Source organism: Heteronotia binoei, chromosome 9 (assembly GCF_032191835.1).
Source record: "Heteronotia binoei isolate CCM8104 ecotype False Entrance Well chromosome 9, APGP_CSIRO_Hbin_v1, whole genome shotgun sequence".
In the NCBI taxonomy this organism is placed as follows: Eukaryota; Metazoa; Chordata; class Lepidosauria; order Squamata; family Gekkonidae; genus Heteronotia; species Heteronotia binoei.
The window spans coordinates 11,589,959-11,609,479 of NC_083231.1; the positions used below are offsets into that span (position 1 = coordinate 11,589,959).

At 47.4% G+C, this 19,521-nt stretch overlaps 1 protein-coding gene across 1 annotated transcript in view; it reads right to left on the bottom strand.

The window, feature by feature from the left end:
* The window catches only part of LOC132576927 (cytosolic beta-glucosidase-like), a 72,211-nt gene extending 57,096 nt beyond the window's left edge, over window positions 1-15,115 (bottom strand). The window contains exon 1 of the mRNA XM_060246226.1: window positions 14,879-15,115. Coding sequence (XP_060102209.1) covers window positions 14,879-14,999 — 121 coding nt within the window. The 5' untranslated portion in view covers window positions 15,000-15,115. The remainder of the gene's footprint in view (window positions 1-14,878) is intronic.
* Between the last annotated feature and the right edge of the window lie 4,406 nt (window positions 15,116-19,521).

Below are 19,521 nucleotides of genomic sequence, written 5' to 3' on the forward strand. Positions count from 1 at the left end.
TTACCTGCGGTTCCGCAAACCGAAGAACTGTTGGAATTTTGCTGAGCATTTATTCAAGGTATGATCCGCCGTCTGGAAATCCATTTCTAAGATGGCTTTCTTGTAGAGGTGATTACATCCTAGGAATACATTCTTATCCAAAAGCACAGATGGCTTTCAAGAAGGGATTGGATAAACCTATAAGCAGAGGTCCATCAGTGGCTATTAGCCACAAGGTACAGATGGAACTCTCTGTCTGGGGCAAGCGATGCTCTGTATTCTTGATGTTTGGTGGGAGGGGCAACAGTGGGAGGGCTTCTAGTGTCCTGGCCCCACTAGTGGACCTTCTGATGGCACTGGCGCTGTACATCGTTGTGTTGCATGCAGAGGGTTACTGTGCATACAGTAGGGGTCCCCAATGTAGAGGGGTATGCATGGTCATAGTCTGCGAAGAAATGCAATTTTTCTTTGGAGGTCTGAAAAATTTTGCTCTGAATTTTAAGAGTTTTCTCTCTCTATCTCTCTGGGCAGAGACCAGGCAGGAATGGGGGAAGTCAATTCAAGTGCTTTCTAGATTTTCTCAGCTCACCCTCATACAAATGCTAGGTCTAAACAATGGGATGGTCATGCTCCCCTCCTCTCCAAGCAGGGAACAGAGATTTGGAGGTATTAAATACCAGCAAGTCTTCAGGAAGGAAAATTCTGGCGACTTCATGAAAATCTTTGCTCTTTGGTGCGGAGTCCAACAGAGCAGGCAGAACTCTTAACTGAGGACTGGAGGAGGCAGCCATTTAACCATGTGCTGTCCTGAGGAGCTGAAGGGAATTTCAAGGTATTGAAAACTGCGACTTCATAAGCTAAGGAGCCTGTACTATAATTAAACATCTGAAAGGGCATGTGTAGAGAGAGGGAAAGAGGAATTGTGTTTTACCCATTTATTTCTAATCCCTTGCTCAGTCTGGTGCTCTGCTAAAAGCATATTTGTGAATAGGACTTTTTTTTGTAGCAGGAACTCCTTTGCATATTAGACCACACACCCCTGATGTAACCAGTCCTCCTGGAGCTTACAGTAGGCCCTGTACTAAGAGCGCTGTAAGCTCTTGAAGGATTGCCAGTTTGGTGTAGTGGGTAAGTGCGCAGACTAGTATCTGGGAGAACCCGGTTTGATTCCCCACTCCTCCATCTGCAGCTGCTGGAATGGCCTTAGGTCAGCCATAGCTCTCGATAGAGTTGTCCTTGAAAGGGCAGCTGTTGTAAGAGCTCTCTCAGTCCCACCTACCTCACAGGGTGTCTGTTGTGGGGGGGAGGTAAAGGAGATTGTGACTGCTCTGAGACGCTGAGATTCAGAGTATAGGACGGGATATAAACCTAATATCTTCAATCCTCATTGGGATACGTGGCCTAATATGCAAAGGCATTCCTGCTACAAAAAACACCCTGCTTGGGAACATTTTCTTTTGAATGAGTACTTTATAACTTCTGGTGCTGCTAGTGGATCTCTGTACCACATAGACCTCCCCCGTCCTGGACACACTATTTTAAAAGGAGCGCCGGGGGAAGACAGGCAAGTTGGCAAGTGTCTACTTCTCCAGGGGCACACAAGCCAGTAAGTGCCCCCCCACACATGGTGACCAGGCACCGGGCATCAGAAAATACAGGGGCAAGGCCCCAGAACCTGGAAGGGAAGCTGGGAGTCCGGATCCTCCCAGAAGGCAATTCCTACAAAGGTCAGGTGTTGGTGGCGGGTTACCAGAGAGCAGGGGTGGAATTCTAGCAGGAGCTCCTTTGCATATTAGGCCACACGCCCCTGATGTAGCCAGTCCTCTAAGAGCTTACCAAAAAGAGCCTTGTAAGCTCTTGGAGGATTGGCTACATCAGGGGTGTATGACCTAAAATGCAAAGGAGCGCCTGCTAGAATTCCACCCCTGCCAAAGAGAGAGAGAGAGAGAAAAGCCTCTCCAGGTGTTGGGAAAACCTTGGGGGGCAGGGTGGAGCAGGGCCTGCAGGCCCGTTTCCGCAACGTACCCTATAATGACATTTTTCAATAGTGACCTCTATCAAAGACTTTGAAATCGCTGTGAAATATCTTTAAGATATCAGGACACAAAAATTTATGCAAAGGTTGCAAAAACCGGGGGTAAAATTTAATTTGGTGAAAAACCTTTGTAGGTTTTTTCTTCCCCCCTCCTCTTTCTGCAGAAGCTTGTCTAAGCGAAAGGCAGACATTTTGCAGAGGCGCTGTTACATTAATTCATCTTTCGCGTGCCTAGGGCCACGGCTTATAACGGCATTTCCATTCTTTCTAACAGACTGTCGGTGCTTTCAAAGGACACCTCAGACAATCGTAAGTGCTTCTTTGCTGGACAGATGGGTCTTCTCCTCAGGGCGCCCTTTGATACAGACTGATCTGTTCTGTGTAGTGGTGAAGTGTGCAGACTCTTATCTGGGAGAACCGGGTTTGATTCCCTCACTCCTCCATTTGCGGCTGCTGGAATGACCTTGGGTCAGCCATAGCTATCGCAGGAGTTGTCCTTGAAAGGGCAGCTTCTGGGAGAGACCTCTCAACCCCACCCACCTCACAGGGTGTCTGTTGTGGGGGGAGAAGATATAGAAGATTGTAAACCGCTCTGAGTCTCTGATTCAGAGAGAAGGACGGGGTATAAATCTGCAGTCTTCTTTTTCTTCTTCTTCCTCTACTTGGGAGGAAAAACAGCCAACCATTACCATTCGGACAGCCAGTGCCGGATTAAACCCTGTGGAGGCCCCTAGGCTGTCAAAATCTCAGGGGCCACCTTGCAAATTATCTCAGAGTTGGAGCGCCTGCCCCACCACCTGCGGCCCCCTCTGCAGCCTGCAGGCACCTTCTCAAAAGCCCCTTTGACAAAACTGCAGGGGAAAGGCATAAGAATATAAGAGAAGCCATGTTGGATCAGGCCAACGGCCCATCCAGTCCAACACTCTGTGTCACACAGTGGCCAATAATTTATATATATATGCATATATATACACACTGTGGCTAATAGCCACTGATGGACCTCTGCTCCATATTATTATCTAACCCCCTCTTGAAGCTGGCTATGCCTGTAGCTGCCACCTCCTGTAGCTGTAGCTGCCACCTCCTGTGGCAGTGAATTCCGCATGTTAATCACCCTTTGGATGAACAAGTACCTCCTTTTATCCATTCTAACCCGACTGCTCAGCAATTTCATTGAATGCCCACGAGTTCTTGTATTGTGAGAAAGGGAGAAAAGTACTTCTTTCTCTACCTTCTCCATCCATTCATAATCTTGTAAACCTCTATCATGTCACCCTGCAGTCGACGTTTCTCCAAGCTAAAGAGCCCCAAGCGTTTTAACCTTTCTTCATAGGGAAAGTGATCCAAGCCTGTAATCATTCTAGTTCCACTGCTGTAGGACACAATAACACTGCTGTAGGACACAATGTCGCCACCAGGGAGGCCAACTGATGAAATAATAGCTGGGATATGATGCCCGCGGCCTCCGGCAGAGGGAGGCAAACCTGGCGACAACGCCAGCAGCAGCTGCACCAGGCAAGTCAGGCAAAGAGCGGCTCAGTTGCTGGCTGCACATACAGGCTGGGAGAGCTACAAGCAGGGGGAAAACTGGGTGGAGGAGTCAGCCCAGGGTCCCTAAAGGCATGGGGGCCTATAGGCCAGTGCCTACTTGGCCTAATTGTTAATCTGGGCCTGCAGACACAGAGCTCAAACAGATCCTCTCCTATCCAGTCGGGAGTGAGGTAATTTTACCTCCGTTCCAAATACCCCAGTTAGCTTCAGATGGGCGGGCCATCCAGCCCAGTGTGGAGAGCCACCAGCCTCAGGAGCGGAGTGTGGTCAGAAGGGGGCCACCTATTTCCCCCTGGCATCGCCATTGTTTCACACAGGGCATGAACTCATTTGCATATTAGGCCACATACCCTGATGTCACCATTGTTTCACATAGGGCTTTTTTTGTGGAAAAAGTCTAGCAGGAACTCATTTGCAAATTAGGCCACACCCCCTGATATCACCATTGTTTCGCATAGGGCTTTTTTGTGGAAAAAGTCTAGCCAGAACTCATTTGCATATTAGGCCACACACCCTGATGTCACCATTGTTTCACATAGGGGTTTTTTGTGGGAAAAGTCTAGCAGAAACTCATTTGCATATTAGGCCACATCCCCTGATGTCACCATTGTTTCACATAGGGCTTTTTTGTGGGAAAAGTCTAGCAGGAACTCATTTGCATATTAGGTCACACCCCCTGATGTCACCATTGTTTCACATAGGTTTTTTGTGGAAAAAGTCTAGCAGGAACTCATTTGCATATTAGGCCACACACCCTGATGTCACCATTGTTTCACATAGGGCTTTTTTGTGGGGAAAGTCTAGCAGGAACTCATTTGCATATTAGGTTACACCCCCCGATGCCACCATTGTTTCACATAGGAGTTTTTTGTGGGGAAAGCCCAGCAGGAACTCATTTGCATATTAGGCCACACACCCCAATGCCAAGCCAGCGAGAACTGCGTTCCTGTGCGTTTCTGCTCAAAAAAAGCTCAGGGGGGGTCACCAAGCGGGACGGAGCTTCAGAGGCCTTCTTTTGGGAGGAGGAAATGAAAATTAAGGCTGATGGCGGTTAAAATCGATTTGGTCTCAGCGTACGTCTTGGCGGACTCATTGAAGTGTTAGGAGGAGGGAAGTGTGCTAAATGATCCCTTAGACAGGGGAGGTGACGGCCATAAAAAGATTTATGTGGAGTCAAAACATCCATGTACAGTGAAGGTTGGGAGACGGACTCTCTTTAGCTAAGATGTGCTGCCGTGTTCGTCCGTCTGCAGCAGCAGAGAAAAGCAAGAGTCCAGAAGCACCTTCAAGACTAACGTTTCTGGCAGATCCAGGTGGGCAGCCATGTTGGTCCGAAGCAACATAGAATCCTAGAATCATAGAGTTGGAAGGGACCTCTAGGGTCATCTAGTCCAACCCCCTGCACCATGCAGGAAACTCACAAACACCTCCCCCTAAATTCACAGGATCTTCATTGCTGTCAGATGGCCACCTAGCCTCTCTTTAAAAACCTCCAAGGAAGGAGAGCCCACCACCTCCCGAGAAAGCCTGTTCTCAGGAAAAACGGCCTCAGAGTGCACTAATTCATGCAAGAGCTCACAACTTTGATGCCAGGACCTCACAAAGCAAAATTTTTGCTCACAAGACTCTCCAGCTTAGAGCGAACGTTGGCGAGACCAGTCCCAAAATGGCTGCCTGCAAGAGGTCGAGCCAACCATAAAATGCTGCGAAGGGAGGTCATGCATAACTTTATAGTAACTCTTCAACATTTGAGTTTAGGGTTCCCAACTATTGACTGGCATCTAGCAAGGGATATGGGGGAACGGCATCACAGTATAACCACAGAGTCTCCCCCCAAATCCTAGAGCATTACATCAACGGCATTGCAGTGACATGATGTCACTTCTGGGCATCTGTTGGAAGTGATGTTGTATCACAGCCAACATTCCCTCTAAGCTGCAGAGTCTTGTGAGCCAAAATTGTACTTTGTGAGTTCCTGGCATTAAAGTTGTGAGCTGCTACATCAATCAGTGTGCTCTGGGGCCATTTTTCCTGAGCTGAGACAAAAATGTATGTGCTGGAGGCTAAAAATCTGTGAGCTGACTCACGCTAACTCAGCTTAGAGGGAACACGGATCACAGCCACATCATCATTTTTTTTAAAAGTGCTCCCACTAGCCCTCCGTGGGCAGACGGGCATAGAAGAGTCTCTCTAGAAGAGTTTAGCAGGGCGCTATTTAACGTGAACATGTTTTTTGAATATGTTTTCTACGTAAGCACAGCTCACCCTCAGCAGCACAGTGAAAATTCTCACGTTGGGGGTGGCAGCTACTGCAAAAGCAGCTCTTTAAAAACTTGCACAATAGGGTTCCCAGCCTCCCACTGGAGGGAGAGGTTTCCTCCAATTTTGGGGGCTCCAACTGCCAGCGCAGAACTGGCTGGCAGCAGAAACCATGCCCCCGAAGAGCTCCATCAGCACCTGATGTGCCCAGCAAAATGACATCACCCTGGAGTGATGCAATCACACCAGGCATGTTGCGCTGGGATGCTCTAGCATTTGGGTAAAAAAAAAAACCTCTATGGTACCATGGAGATTTTTTTTACTCAAATGCTAGAGAGTCCCTGCACGACATGCCCAGTATGATTACATCACTTCCAGGTGATGTCATGGTGATGCAAGTCCCCATGCAGGCAGCCAGGCAAGACCTGGCAACACCATTGTACAGCCAATCAAATCTCCAGCGGCCAATTAGAAGCCCTGCTGGACAAAAGCTCCACCTGACCCCACCCCTTTTCTAAAAGAGGAAGAAGAGGACTGCAGATTTATACCACGCTCTTCTCTCTGAATCAGAGACTCAGAGCGGCTTACAATCTCCTTTTATCTTCTCCCCGCCACAACAGACACCCTGTGAGGTGGGTGGGGCTGAGAGGGCTCTCACAGCAGTTGCCCTTTCAAGGACAACTCCTGCGAGAGCTACGACTGACCCAAGGTCATTCCAGCAGCTGCGAGTGGAGGAGTGGGGAATCAAACCCGGTTCTCCCAGATACGAGTCTGCGCACTTAACTACTACACCAAACTGGCTCTCCACTCACTGGGAGCCCGGAACAGTATTGGCGGTCTTCACGTTGGCGACCCCCGTTCCTCCGACCACTGACTGCTGCAGCAATCCCACCAACTCCAGTGGGATTACTTCAGTGTAAACTGGTGGCAGATGGAATAGTCGCTGCCCTAGGCGTAACTGAGCGTGTGCACTTGAATGTGAGCAAAAAAATGCATTTAAACTCCACTGATCTCCAGCACCACACCGTGGTCACAGAAATGACAAAGGGCCAAAATCTTCCAGCCTTTATTATAAGTAACATTTTTCAGAGTTTCCTGTTCCAGAGTTCCCGGTCTCCAAAATTAAAAGGACATTATAGCTTAGCACTGTCTATAAATTAAATATCAGCCAGTCCGCAAGATTAATGTCTATGTAATAGTTATATACCAGCCCTCAATAAAAAGAGTTTTAATAATCAATTAGTATAATAGAAATTAAAGATGGAAGAGACCTATTAGGAGGTCATCCAGCCTATCCCTTGCCAATGCCAAATTGCTCCCTGAAGTATATTCAGGGCCTTAATACACATCTGTCTTATTAAATCTAAGTTTAATGCAAGGTTAAGCATATTGCAGACACTTTAAGCATTCCCAGAATATGTAATATCCCTTCCACCGCTGGGGTCCTGATAGACTTTCTGTCACGTCTCCGGCTCTTTGCAGAATTTTATCATAGCTTGAGTGCACCAATATATCTATGCAGGGTTATTCGGCAAATTGAACTTTAATGTGGGACAACCTTCAAAGTAGGTCAATTATTAGATCAAAGTGCTTTGAGTGTCTCTCCAGGTTCACGTTTTTTTCCCGTGGTTCGGTGACTCAAGGCAATCGTATTTTCGTCAGCTCCTCAGAGCGCCGAACGTTTTCCAACACATCAACTTTGACATCAATTAAAGATTCAATTTCTTCCCTTGGAAAAGATTTAACTCTTCGGGCTTTAGCTATTCTGTGAGAACATCTTTTTTTTATTAAAAAAAAAAAAAAGACTGTAATAGGGTGGTTCGAGGCAGCCAGGACACTTCTGAAAACACTAGGCCTGGATTCTAAATGTCCCGTGGATCTCTTGCATTACACAGACGGCACTCAAAGGCTGGGAGAATCTATACTGCTGATGGATGCCTCTGGCAGCGATTGGCTGAGCTGCTGTGACATCACAGAGGGGTGGAGCTTGCAGTTAAGTCTGTCTGCTATTGACAGGGAAAGTCAAGACAGCCAAAAACAGGTTCAGGAGAAGAAATACTGAGAAGACAACGGGCCAAAAAGGAGACAGTCAAGGTACTAAATAACGATCCACAAGAACTACAGGAGTGAGCAGGGCTTTTTTTGAGCAGGAATGCACAGGAACACAGTTCTAGGAGGCTTGGCATCAGGGGGTGTGGCCTAATATGCAAATGAGTTCCTGATGGGCTTTTTTCCACACAAAAGCCGTGTGTGAAACTATGGTGACATCAGGGGTGTGGCCTAATAGGCAAATGAGTTCCTGCTGGGTTTTTAATTTAATTTAATATAATTTTTAGATTTTTTTTTCCACCAAAAAGCCCTGTATGAAACAATGGTGGTATCAGGGGTGTGTTTATTTATTTCATTTATTTATTTTAACCATCTTACATTTGTATGCCGCCCACTCCATACGGACTCTGGGTGGCTCACAGTCACAATACCATAATAACAATGCCTCATGGTTATGAAATCAAAAACAAATAACTATTAATAATTTAAAAATTTAAAACGGTGCTATAAAATTTCTTACATAGGCAGTCCAGCTTCATTATAGTTCTTAATTCTCTGTAGTGGTCTATCAGGTGTCTTAGAGATGGATGATAGTACTCAGAGACATACTAGTGGCAGCTCCTCAGGCATTAGTTACCGTAGGTCTGCCGGAAAAGGTCGGTTTTGCAGGCCCTGCGGAATTGGGGGAGATCCCGCAGGGCTCTCGTGGCCTCTAGAAGTGCGTTCCATAAATTAGGGGCTGCCACAGAGAAGGCCCTCGCCCATGTAGAGCATAATCTGGCCTCCCTTGGTCTAGGGATGGATAACAGATGTTGGCTTCCAGAACGCTGTGCTCTCTGGGGTATATATAGGGAAAGGTGGTTCCTTAGACAGACAGGTCCTTGACCATATAGGGCTTTAAAGGTCAATAACAACACTTTGAAGCGGATTCGGTACACAATAGGCAGCCAGTGCAGCTCTTTCAGCACCGGTTGAATGTGGTCCCACCGAGGGAGCCCCATTAACAACCGCACTGCAGCATTCTGCACTTCTGTGTGTGGCCTAATAGGCAAATGAGTTCCTGCTGGGCTTTTTCCACAAAAAATCCCTGAGGGAAACAATGGTGACATTGTTAATAGGCCCATGAGTTCCTGGGAATGAGAAAGCAGGTCAGGAGAGGGTGAGAGAGGAAGGAAAGCAGGGAGAGAGAATGGGCTGAGAAGAGGATTGCTCACACAACCCAAAGTGTCAGCTTGGTGTAGTGATTAGAGTGTCAGCCTGGATGAGGGAGAGAGACCCAGGTTCGAATCTCCACTGTGCCATGGAGGCTCATGGGTAATCTTGAGCCAATCATTGTCTCTCAGCCTAATCTACCTCACAAGCTTGCTCTTGGGACATAAAAAGAAAAACAAGGTAAGTCACTGTAACAATGAAGCTACAGTGAAATGAATTTTCATAAGCTTTGATGTCTGAGTCAAAATCCACATATCCTCCAAGGCAGGGGTGTCGAACTCATTTGTTATGAGGGCCAGATCTGACATAAACGAGACCTTGTCGGGCCAGGCCGTGTGTGTCATAAAATGTAATGCCAGGTAGCGGAGACAAACTTTATAAAGAAGAAGACGATGATATTGGATTTATATCCAGCCCTATACTATGAAACTCAGAGTCTCAGAGCGGTCACAATCTCCTTTACCTTCCCGCCCCCCCCCCCCACAACAGACACCCTGTGAGGTGGGTGGGGCTGGAGAGAGCTCTCACAGCAGCTGCCCTTTCAAGGACAACCTCTGCCAGAGCTATGGCTGACCCAAGGCCATTCCAGCAGCTGCAAGTGGAGGAGTGGGGAATCAAACCCGTTTCTCCCAGATAAGAGTCCACACACTTAACCACTATACCAAACTGGCTCTCACAGACAAACACAATTAAAGATTTTTTTAAAAAAGCCTACATAAAACATGCTTAAAAGATTAGCACTCTTGCAATATTTTATGTAGCAGTCTCTGATAACTAAAGGAAGCAAGAAAGAGGGAGAAGGAAAGCAAGAAAGAGGGAGAAGGAAAGCAAGAAAGAGGGAGAAGGAAACAGACTTGCTTGTTGGCCTGATAGAAGCCCTCTGGGGGCCTGACATTTGACACCCCTGCCCCAGACGTTTGACACCCCTGCTCCAGGGAAACAGAGGAGAATTCACATACACACACACTCACCCAGCACAAACACTGAGGCCCCAGTTCACACAAGCAGTAAGTCTGCACGAGCACAGCTGCTGCTAAAGCGCACAAACCAGCCCCACAACCAGCGGCTGATTCATGTTTGGGTCTGTTTGGGTCTGATTTTCTGAGCACCGAAATTGCCTTCTAGAAATCCAGAGTATATTTTTTCATCTACACTCAAAATTTTGCTCCTGGAGTTCCCCTCCACATTTGCTTGCTTTACTGGAGGGGGGGCAGGTTTAAGAGTTCCTTTGTTCTTTCTTGAGAAACGAGTTTATTGCCCTGTTTCCCAAAAAAGATATCATCTTTATGGTCCTGTGGAATGCGCTTCCTGGGAAACCCTCGTTCAAAAGTAGTCTTGGAAAGTCAGGGGCAACTCCATAATGAAAACGGTGTCAGAGCCAATTCAGGAATTTAAATGTAAATGACAGTCAAAACATCGGCGCAAGACAGAAGTCAAGGCACATTGTAATGTAGATGATCACTTCTGAAAGTGCAGCATAACTGGATCTTTTGCCCAGTGTAAAATCAGCCAGCAAGTGTTCATGGTTATCATTGGTATTTATTCATTTATAACGAAGGTGGCCAAACTGTGGCTCAGGAGCCACGTGTGGCTCTTTCACACATACTGCATGGCTCTCAAAGCCCCCATCACCCTGTCAGCCAGTTTGGTGTAGTGAAGTGTGCGGACTCTGATCTGGGAGAACCGGGTTTGATTCCCCACTCCTCCACTCGCAGCTGCTGGAATGACCTTGGGTCAGCCATAGCTCTGGCAGAGGTTGTCCTTGAAAGAGCAACTGCTGTGAGAGCTCTCTCAGCCCTACCTACCTCACAGAGTGTTCGTTGTGAGGGGAGAAGTTAGAGAAGATCGTGACCGCTCTGAGACTCTGAGATTCAGAGTATAGGGCAGGATATAAACCCAATATCATCATCATTTCTCTTTGAATCACTTCCCCCAACCAAGCCAATCAGCGCTTGGAGAAGGCACTTAAAGTTGCTTTCTTTCCACCTCTCTCCATCTCTTTTGCAGCTCTCAAGCGGCCAAAGTTTATTCTGTGGGTCTCTTACGTTAAGCGAGTTTGGCCACTCCTGATTTATAATTTTTATTTTGTGCTTCTCCACGCAGAATGTGATTTTAAAGTCAGAAAAAAAACATCAAAGCACATTGACGGACTTCTTTAGAAAGCAGAAACAAGCCAACAGCTCGATCAGCCTAGAATGCTGAAATGACCTGCAACGGAGGTGGCCTTTGGTAAGAGGAACCGCTCCCCAAAGCACGGTTGAAAGTTCATGCGGCTGCACCTAAGCTGTAAGAGTCTTGAAACTACACTTCGAGCTTACAGCTACGTGACCCTTCATCCCATTTCAAGATAAAAGATAGCTCATGCCCAGCTAGGTCAGCAAAAACGCGCCGTAAATCAGCCATCCAGATTGGGATTGTATCACAGGTATATGATAAACATGACGGATCAGAAGCTACCTTTTGTTAGCACCCCAAATCACAAGTTTTTCCCAGCAGGTATAATTGCATGTTCAGAAAACCTTATACCCAGAATAAAATTTAGTTGGTCTGAAAGGTGCCACTGGAATCCAACTTTGTTCTGGAAAAACTGGTCAGTGCTTCTGGCAATGACAACATTTTAGCTAGCTGTCTTTTGATTTCTGCGCCTGAAGCCATGTTTTTCATTTGTGTACAAATTTTGTAAGCCGTCTTGGTCACTGGAAAGGTGCAAATGAAATAGGTGCAGTGGTTAAGCGGATGGACTCTTGTCTGGGAGAACCAGGTTTGATTCCCCACTCCTCCCCTTGCAGCTGCTGGGGGGACCTTGGCTCAGTCATAACTCTCGCAGAGCTGTTCTGCTCAAGAGCAGTTTCTGTCAGAGCTCCCTCAGCCCCGCCTACCTCGCAGACAGGGTTCCCTCTAGGCTGCCTCAGTGGGAGCTAGCCCACAATTTTTTAGCCTCTGGCTCACACATTTTTGTCTCAGCTCAGGAAAAATGGTCCTAGAGGACGCTAATCTATGCAGTAGCTCACAACTTTAATGCAAAGTAGAATTTTTGCTCACAAGACTCCACAGCTTAGAGGGAACATTGCTCACAGGGCGTCTGTTGTGGGGAGGGGAAGTGAAAGGAGACTGTAAGCCACTCTGAAACTCCTTTGGGTAATGAAAGGCAGGATATAAATCCAACCCCCTCCTCCTCCTTCTCCTCTACTTCTTCTTCTTCTATTCTGAGGTACCCATTTTGTTGCTACACCAACCATGCTGTATTCGAATTCCAAATGGGCTCAAAAAGGTTGGAAACCTCTTTCTTAGAGCACACAGTAACACAGTAGCTGAGGTTCAGGATTTAGCCCAGAGGGTCCCGTGGAACAGAGAGCTATTCAAATCATGGCAAATCTGCATCTGCAGCACATCTGAACAAGAAATGACGATTCTGGTGCTCATTCTTGCGCTAAGGCTGTCGGCGAAGCAATAGATGCTTTCGAGCTGCGGTGCTGGAGAAGAATCTTGAGAGCCCCTTGGACTGCAAGAAGATTCAATCAGTTAGTCCTAAGGGAAATCAACCCAGACTGTTCCCTGGAAGGTCAGATGCTGAAGCTCAAATACTTTGGCCACCCAATGAGAAGGGAGCACTCGCTGGAGAAGACCCTAATGCTGGGAAAGGCAGAGGGCAAAAGTAGAAGGGGATGGCAAAAGATGAGTGCAAAAGAATAGATGCTTTCGAGCTGTGGTGCTGGAGAAGAACCTTGAGAGTCCCTTGGACTGCAAGAAGATCAATTCAGTCCTAAGGGAAATCAACCCAGACTGTTCCCTGGAAGGTCAGATGCTGAAGCTCAAATACTTTGGCCACCCAATGAGAAAGGAGCACTCACTGGAAAAGACCCTGATGCTGGGAAAGGCAGAGGGCAAAAGTAGAAGGGGATGGCAAAAGATGAGTGCAAAAGAATAGATGCTTTCGAGCTGTGGTGCTGGAGAAGAACCTTGAGAGTCCCTTGGACTGCAAGAAGATCAATTCAGTCCTAAGGGAAATGAACCCAGACTGTTCCCTGGAAGGTCAGATGCTGAAGCTGAAGCTCAAATACTTTGGCCACCCAATGAGAAGGGAGCGCTCACTGGAGAAGACCCAGATGCTGAGAAAGACAGAAGGCAAAAGAAGAAGGGGGACGGCAAAAGATGAGATGGCTGGACATCGTTCCTGATGTAACTAACACGAATTCGGAGGATGGTGGAAGACAGGAGGGCCTGGCATGACTTTGTCCATGGGGCCGCAAAGAGACAGACTCAACTGTGCGGCTGAACAACAACTAGGGATTCCTGGAGGAAACCCTTTCTTATTACTCCCTTCTGTCAAGTGTTTGCAGGGATGTTCTTAAGCTCTGCTGCTGCCAGAGAAACCAGAAAACCCAGTAAGGGAAGAAACTCTCACGGAGCAAGATAAGCAGGCTTCGTTTTGGGCAGCAGCTCACAGGAGCAGAGATCCGGAACCTCGAAATTTTACTGTGTTCTTTCTTTCTTGCCCCTCCCCCAAAAAAAGACTTTTTCCCGGGCTCCAGTGTCCCTGTGAGAATTCTGCTGAACTCTAAACAAAACAGGAAACTGTGAAAAATAACGAAAAAAATATTATCCAAAAAACTTACTTCTCCAATAACAAACACTTACAGCATTACAATATTTATATTACAAACATAACTACAACCCTATTGTTACAATCCTGAATGTCCACAGTAGTATTCCAAATTTTGTTGTTTTAGTCCATATAAAGTCCATATTATTATTTTAGTCCATATAGAGAGCCAGTTTGGCGTAGTGGTTAAGTGTGCGGACTCTTATCTGGGAGAACCAGGTTTGATTCCCCACTCCTCCACTTACAGCTGCTGAGATGGCCTTTGGTCAGTCATAGCTTTCATAGAAGCTGTCCTTGAAAGGGCAGCTGCTGTAAAAGCACTCTCAGCCCCACCTACCTCACAGGGTGTTTGTTGTGGGGGGGTGGGAGGTAGAGGAGATTGTGACCGCTCTGAGATTCAGAGTATATGGCAGGATATAAATCCAAAATCTTCGTACACAGACGTCTGATTCTGACTGTTAAAATTCACAACAATTCACTCGCTCCAACTGTTTGAATCGGAGTGCTGGTGCTCCAAATGTGGCAATACAAAAAAGTTCATAACTTCAACATTCTTCTTAAATGCCCAAACGCAAATTTCAAAAGAGAACTTTTTCTCACAACTTGAAGTGGGTACAGCAAAAGCCGCTGACAGAAACGCGCCTTTACGTCTGTTTCCGAGAAAACCCCACTATTATGACCTTACAGCCAACAGCTTGCGCATAGCACCGCACCATGGAGAAATTCTCGAACACTAAGATTTGACAAGCTTTCTAAGGTTTTTCCCCACAAAAAAGGGAAAATAACCAAAACATATAAAGCAGACATCTTCATCATGCCACACACACAAAAAAATAATAACTCAAACATGTAAAGCAGACGTCTTCATCATGCCACTGTGGCCACATAGGAAAAAGTCATTTAAAAAGTATGATGGGAGTAAGGTTTTATTATGACAATTATAATTTGAGAAGCATTTTAAGGCAGATGCTGAGCTGATCCAATTTAGTGCACCTTCCGGTGATGTCAGGGTGTGTGTGGCATATGCAAATGAGCTATGCAAATAAGTTGTGTTAATGAGCTCCGGCACCTTTTTTTCTACAAAATGACCCCTGAAGATAAGCCTTACGGATTCTAGCTGACCAGAGGACTCCAGCTGCAAAAACAGAACAAAACAAAAGAAAAACCTAACCTCAGTTAAAAACAGATACCTTCAATCTGATAGGCTGAGGTTGAGGCGCCCCATGCAAATTGTTCCGGAAAAGAAGCGTCTTCCGGATTCCAGTTGCAGTAAGCAGGGGTCGCAGGAGTGGTGGAGGGGGTTGAGGCCATGGCGCCGGAAAGATCTGCCGCTCTTCTCAAGCCAGCGAGAACTTCCTTTCACTGCCTTCCACTTGACCAGAGCAAACTCTGCGTCTGTCAGAGAAGAAAGAAGCTGTGAAACACGAACCTGAGGACTAAATCTTGTTTGGTGCGCAGCCCAAGTGCCCCAGGTACAGAGGGCAACGGTTAACCTTCTCCGCTCCCAGAGAAGACGGAGGAGAACAGAGATCGAACTGCCTTTGTAAGCACATTTTCCCCCGGGGAAATAATCTGCAGTTTTCCAGGCTCTGTCAGCATCCCCTCTTCGAAGAGCATGTTTTAATGCCCTCCACAAAAATCACAAGAGGTTTCTCCATTTGGGCACATCCCGCTTTCAAAAGGAACACCACACAAACAGTCCCAGAGGAACCTGTGAGCAAAACAGCTTCATGGAGTGGGTGGGTGTGCAAGCATACACACACACACAAGGATCATTTGGTCTGTGTGTGTGTGTGTATTTTGTGTGTGTATGTGCCTACACCTGAAAGCCATGGTGACCACTGGCGACTGACCTCTACTGAGGGCCTGGAGAGTATTCAGAGAAGCCTGCCCCTGCCTTCCAACTGCTGGTATTCCAAGGAAAAAGAAGAGGAATTGCAGATTTATACCCATCCCTTCTCCCTGAATCAGAGACTCAGAGGGGTTTACAATCTCCTATATCTTCTCCCCCCACAACAGTCACCTTGTGAGGTGGGTGGGGCTGAGAGAGCTCTCTCAGAAGCTGCCCTTTCAAGGACAGCTCCTGTGATATCTATGGCTGACCCAAGGTCATTCCAGCAGCTGCAAGTGGAGGAGTGGGGAATCAAACCCGGTCCTTCCAGATAAGAGTCCATGCACTTAAACACTACACCAAACTGGGGAGGGACGGTGGCTCAGTGGTAGAGTATCTGCTTGGTAAGCAGAAGGTCCCAGGTTCAATCCCTGGCATCTCCAAAAAAGGATCCAGGCAAATAGGTGTGAAAAACCTCTGCTTGAGACCCTGGAGAGCCGCTGCCAGTCTGAGAAGACAATACTGACTTTGATGGACCAAAGGTCTGATTCAGTATAAGGCAGCTTCATATGTTCATATGTTCAAACTGGCTCTCATTCAGACCGATTTCGCACTCAGCTTACCCCATGGTCACGTTCCTCTTCTCTGCGCAGCGCCCGTCAGATTTCCCATTATCTGCGCCGGAGTTACAGGAAGTATCGCAGCTATCACGCACCAAACGGAAATTGGTTTTTAGCAGTTTCCGTTTGGTGCGTGAAAGCCGCGATACTTCCTGTAATTCCGGCGCAGATAATGGGAAATCCGACGGACGCTGCGCAGAGAAGAGGAACGTGACCGCAGGGTAAGCTGAGTGCAAAATCGGTCTCATTCTATTCATTCTATCCAGATTCAGCACTGAGGGCTTTGTTTTATGATGTCCCTGTCTTTTTCATCGACTCCTAACCATTGGATAGGGCTTTTCTTGCATCAGGAACTCCTTTGCATATTAGGCCACACACCCCTGATGCAGCCAGTCCTCCAAGAGTTTACAGGGCTCTTCGTACGGGGCCTACTGTAAGCTCCAGGAGGATTGGCAACATCAGGGGTGTGTGGCCTAATATGCAAAGGAGTTCCTGTTACAAAAAAAAAAGGCCTGCCGATTGGAATCCATTCTTAGCAATCACCTTCTATGGCCCCTTATAAGGATCTTTCTCGGTTAGATTCAAAATCCCTTTCTTTGCATTGGAGTCCCCCCCCCCCCTTTAATTTAAATGCCGAGATCCAGCAAAGATCTTTGTTGAAAACCTAGCCTACTTTTGTGATACAAAAACCAGAGCAGGTGAGGAGGGGAAGGTGGACGTTACTTGGACTTCACTGCCCCGAAAGGGGGTGGGGGGCGAGAAGTAACCAGGGAGAAGGAGAAAGGCCAGTGCAGTGGAAAGGGGGGGAGGAAGAAGAGGGGAGAAGGATGCAAGCCAGAACAGCAAAACAGTTGTGGAGCAGGGGGCTTTTTTTTTTTTGGAGCAGGGACTCCTTTGCACACACCCCTGACGTAGCCAATCCTCCAAGTAGGGCTGCGAATCCCCAGGTTGGGGCGGGGGATCCCCCAGTTTGGGGGCCCTCCCCCCCCCCACCGCTTCAGGGTCATCGGAAAGCAGGTGGGAGGAGGGGAGAGGGAAATGTCTGCTGGGCATTATTCCTTATGGAGACTGATTCCCATAGGGTATAATGGAGAATTGATTTGCGGGTATCTGGAGCTCTGGAAACACTGTCTTTTGAGATAGAGGCACCAAGTTTTCAGCTTAGCATCTGGTGCCTCTCCCCAAAATACCTGCCAAGTTTCAAAAAGATTGGGCCACGGGGTCCAATTCTATTAGCCCCCAAATCAGGTGCCCCTATCCTTCATCATTTCCAATGGAAGGAAGGCATTTAAAAGATGTGCGGTCCCTTTAAATGTGGTGGCCAGAACTCCCTTTGGAGTTCAGTCATGCTTGTCACAAACCTTGCTCCTGGCTCCACCCCCAAAGTCTCCTGGCTCCACCCCAAAAGTCCCCAGGTATTTCTTAGTACAGGGCTCTTAGTACAGGGCCTATTGTAAGAAGAACTGCAGATTTATACCCCGCCCTTCTCTCTGAATCAGAGACTCAGAGCGGCTTACAATCTCTCATATCTTCTTCCCCCACAACAGACACCCTGTGAGGTGGGTGGGGCTGATAGGGCTCTCAAAGCAGCCTCCCTTTCAAGGACAACCTCTGCTAGAGCTGTGGCTAACCCAAGGCCATTCCAGCAGGTGCAAGTGGAGGAGTGGGGAATCAAACCTGGCTGATAACGCTGGGAGATCGATCTCCAAACGGCTCCAAGGGGGAGCTGGACAGAGGGAGGGGGGGCGCAGAAGTGGCAACAAGAGGAGGAAAATGGGATTCCCTTGTATTTTTTTTTTGTCCAGGCAGGGTCTATCATTTGGGAGCATCGATTTCTTTTACTAAGTACTGGGGTGAGATATGAAAGCAGACAGATGGGAGAGTAAAGTTGGTTTCTAAGACGATGGGGGTACTAGGAACTGGGAGAAAGCGAGGGGGAGAAAGGAGGAAGGATGGAAGAAAAAATGCATGGTTCTTTGTAAGGCTATATTTTTTAAAAATAAAATAAAATTACAGAGCAGACAGGTGGCACTTGATCTACAAAAGGCCTTTTCACACATCTAAGAGATCCGGAGTTGGCAGGAGCTGGAATTTTTTTAAAAAACCAGAGCTTTACATCTGCAGCAGCTCAGTCTGGGAAGGGAAGCTGTTTGGAGATCGATCTCCCAGCGTTATCAGCCTCTCCTGCTGCCATGTTTACACTGCAAAAGGCCTGACGTTACTCTAATCCGGGCCCGTGCAAGTGCCTAGCCTAGGGTTGCCGACCTTCAGGTGAGACAGCACAACCGAAGTTATAGTGACCAAATAACGAAGAATGTATTGAAACAAAGTCATACAGATATGTTCAATAGAAGACTAAATAGCAATAACAATTCCCCAAAAGTTTCGCAGTGCCATCAAAGGAGTCCCAATGAACAGGAGGTCGACTTGATTATTCCTGCTTCGAAACCTCTTCTAGCACAGGGGGCTCCAACCACATCGGTCAACCAAAGGCAACAGCTCAGAAAAAATATCAGTCTTTCCGATGCATCAATAAGTTGCAAAAAGCTGCAAAACCCACAAAGACTGCACACAGAATTCCCAATGGGCAAATGGGACGGAAAGGCTCCAGTAAGATTTCAAAATGGCACTAACCTCCAAAAGGCTCAAGGCCTTCAGGTGAAGCCTGGAGATCTCCCAGTATTACAGCCGATCTGCAGACTCACGGAGCTTAGTTTCTCTGGAGAAAACCATAGCTGCTGAGGATGGACTCTATAACAGGGGTGGCCATACTGTGGCTCGGGAACCACATGTGGCTCTTTCACACATCTTGTGTGGCTCTCGAAGCCCCCAACACCCCATCGGCCGGATTGGAGAAGGCATTCCTCTCTTTAAATCACTTCTCCAAGCCAAGCCATCAGGCAGCTTGGAGAATGCATTTAAAGTTAAAGTTACTTTCTTTCCATCTCTCCCGTCTCCCTCCCCCATCTATTTTTTTCCTTCCTTCCTTCCTTCCTTCCTTCCTTCCTTCCTTCCTTCCTTCCTTCCTTCCTTCCTTCCGGCTCTCAAACATCTGACATTTCAGCAAGTCTGCCCACCCCTTCTCTATGCCGTCACATCCCTGTCAAGCTCCTTCCCCTCCCCGAAGTCCACCATTCCCAGGCTCCGCCCACAAATCTGCAGGAATTCCCTAACCTGGAGTAGGCAACCTTCCCCTAGCATCACTGCGCCCAGACTTACGTTCTTATTCCCAGACCCAAGGTCAGGAACACCTGTCCATCCATCAAGAGAGACCACCAACGAAGCTACTGTCCCCCCCCCCCCCCATGCTCTCTTCTGAGCCATGCAATCAAAGTATGGCTATCCTGTTAGGTTTTCAAGGAGGTGAGTTGCCATTACCTGC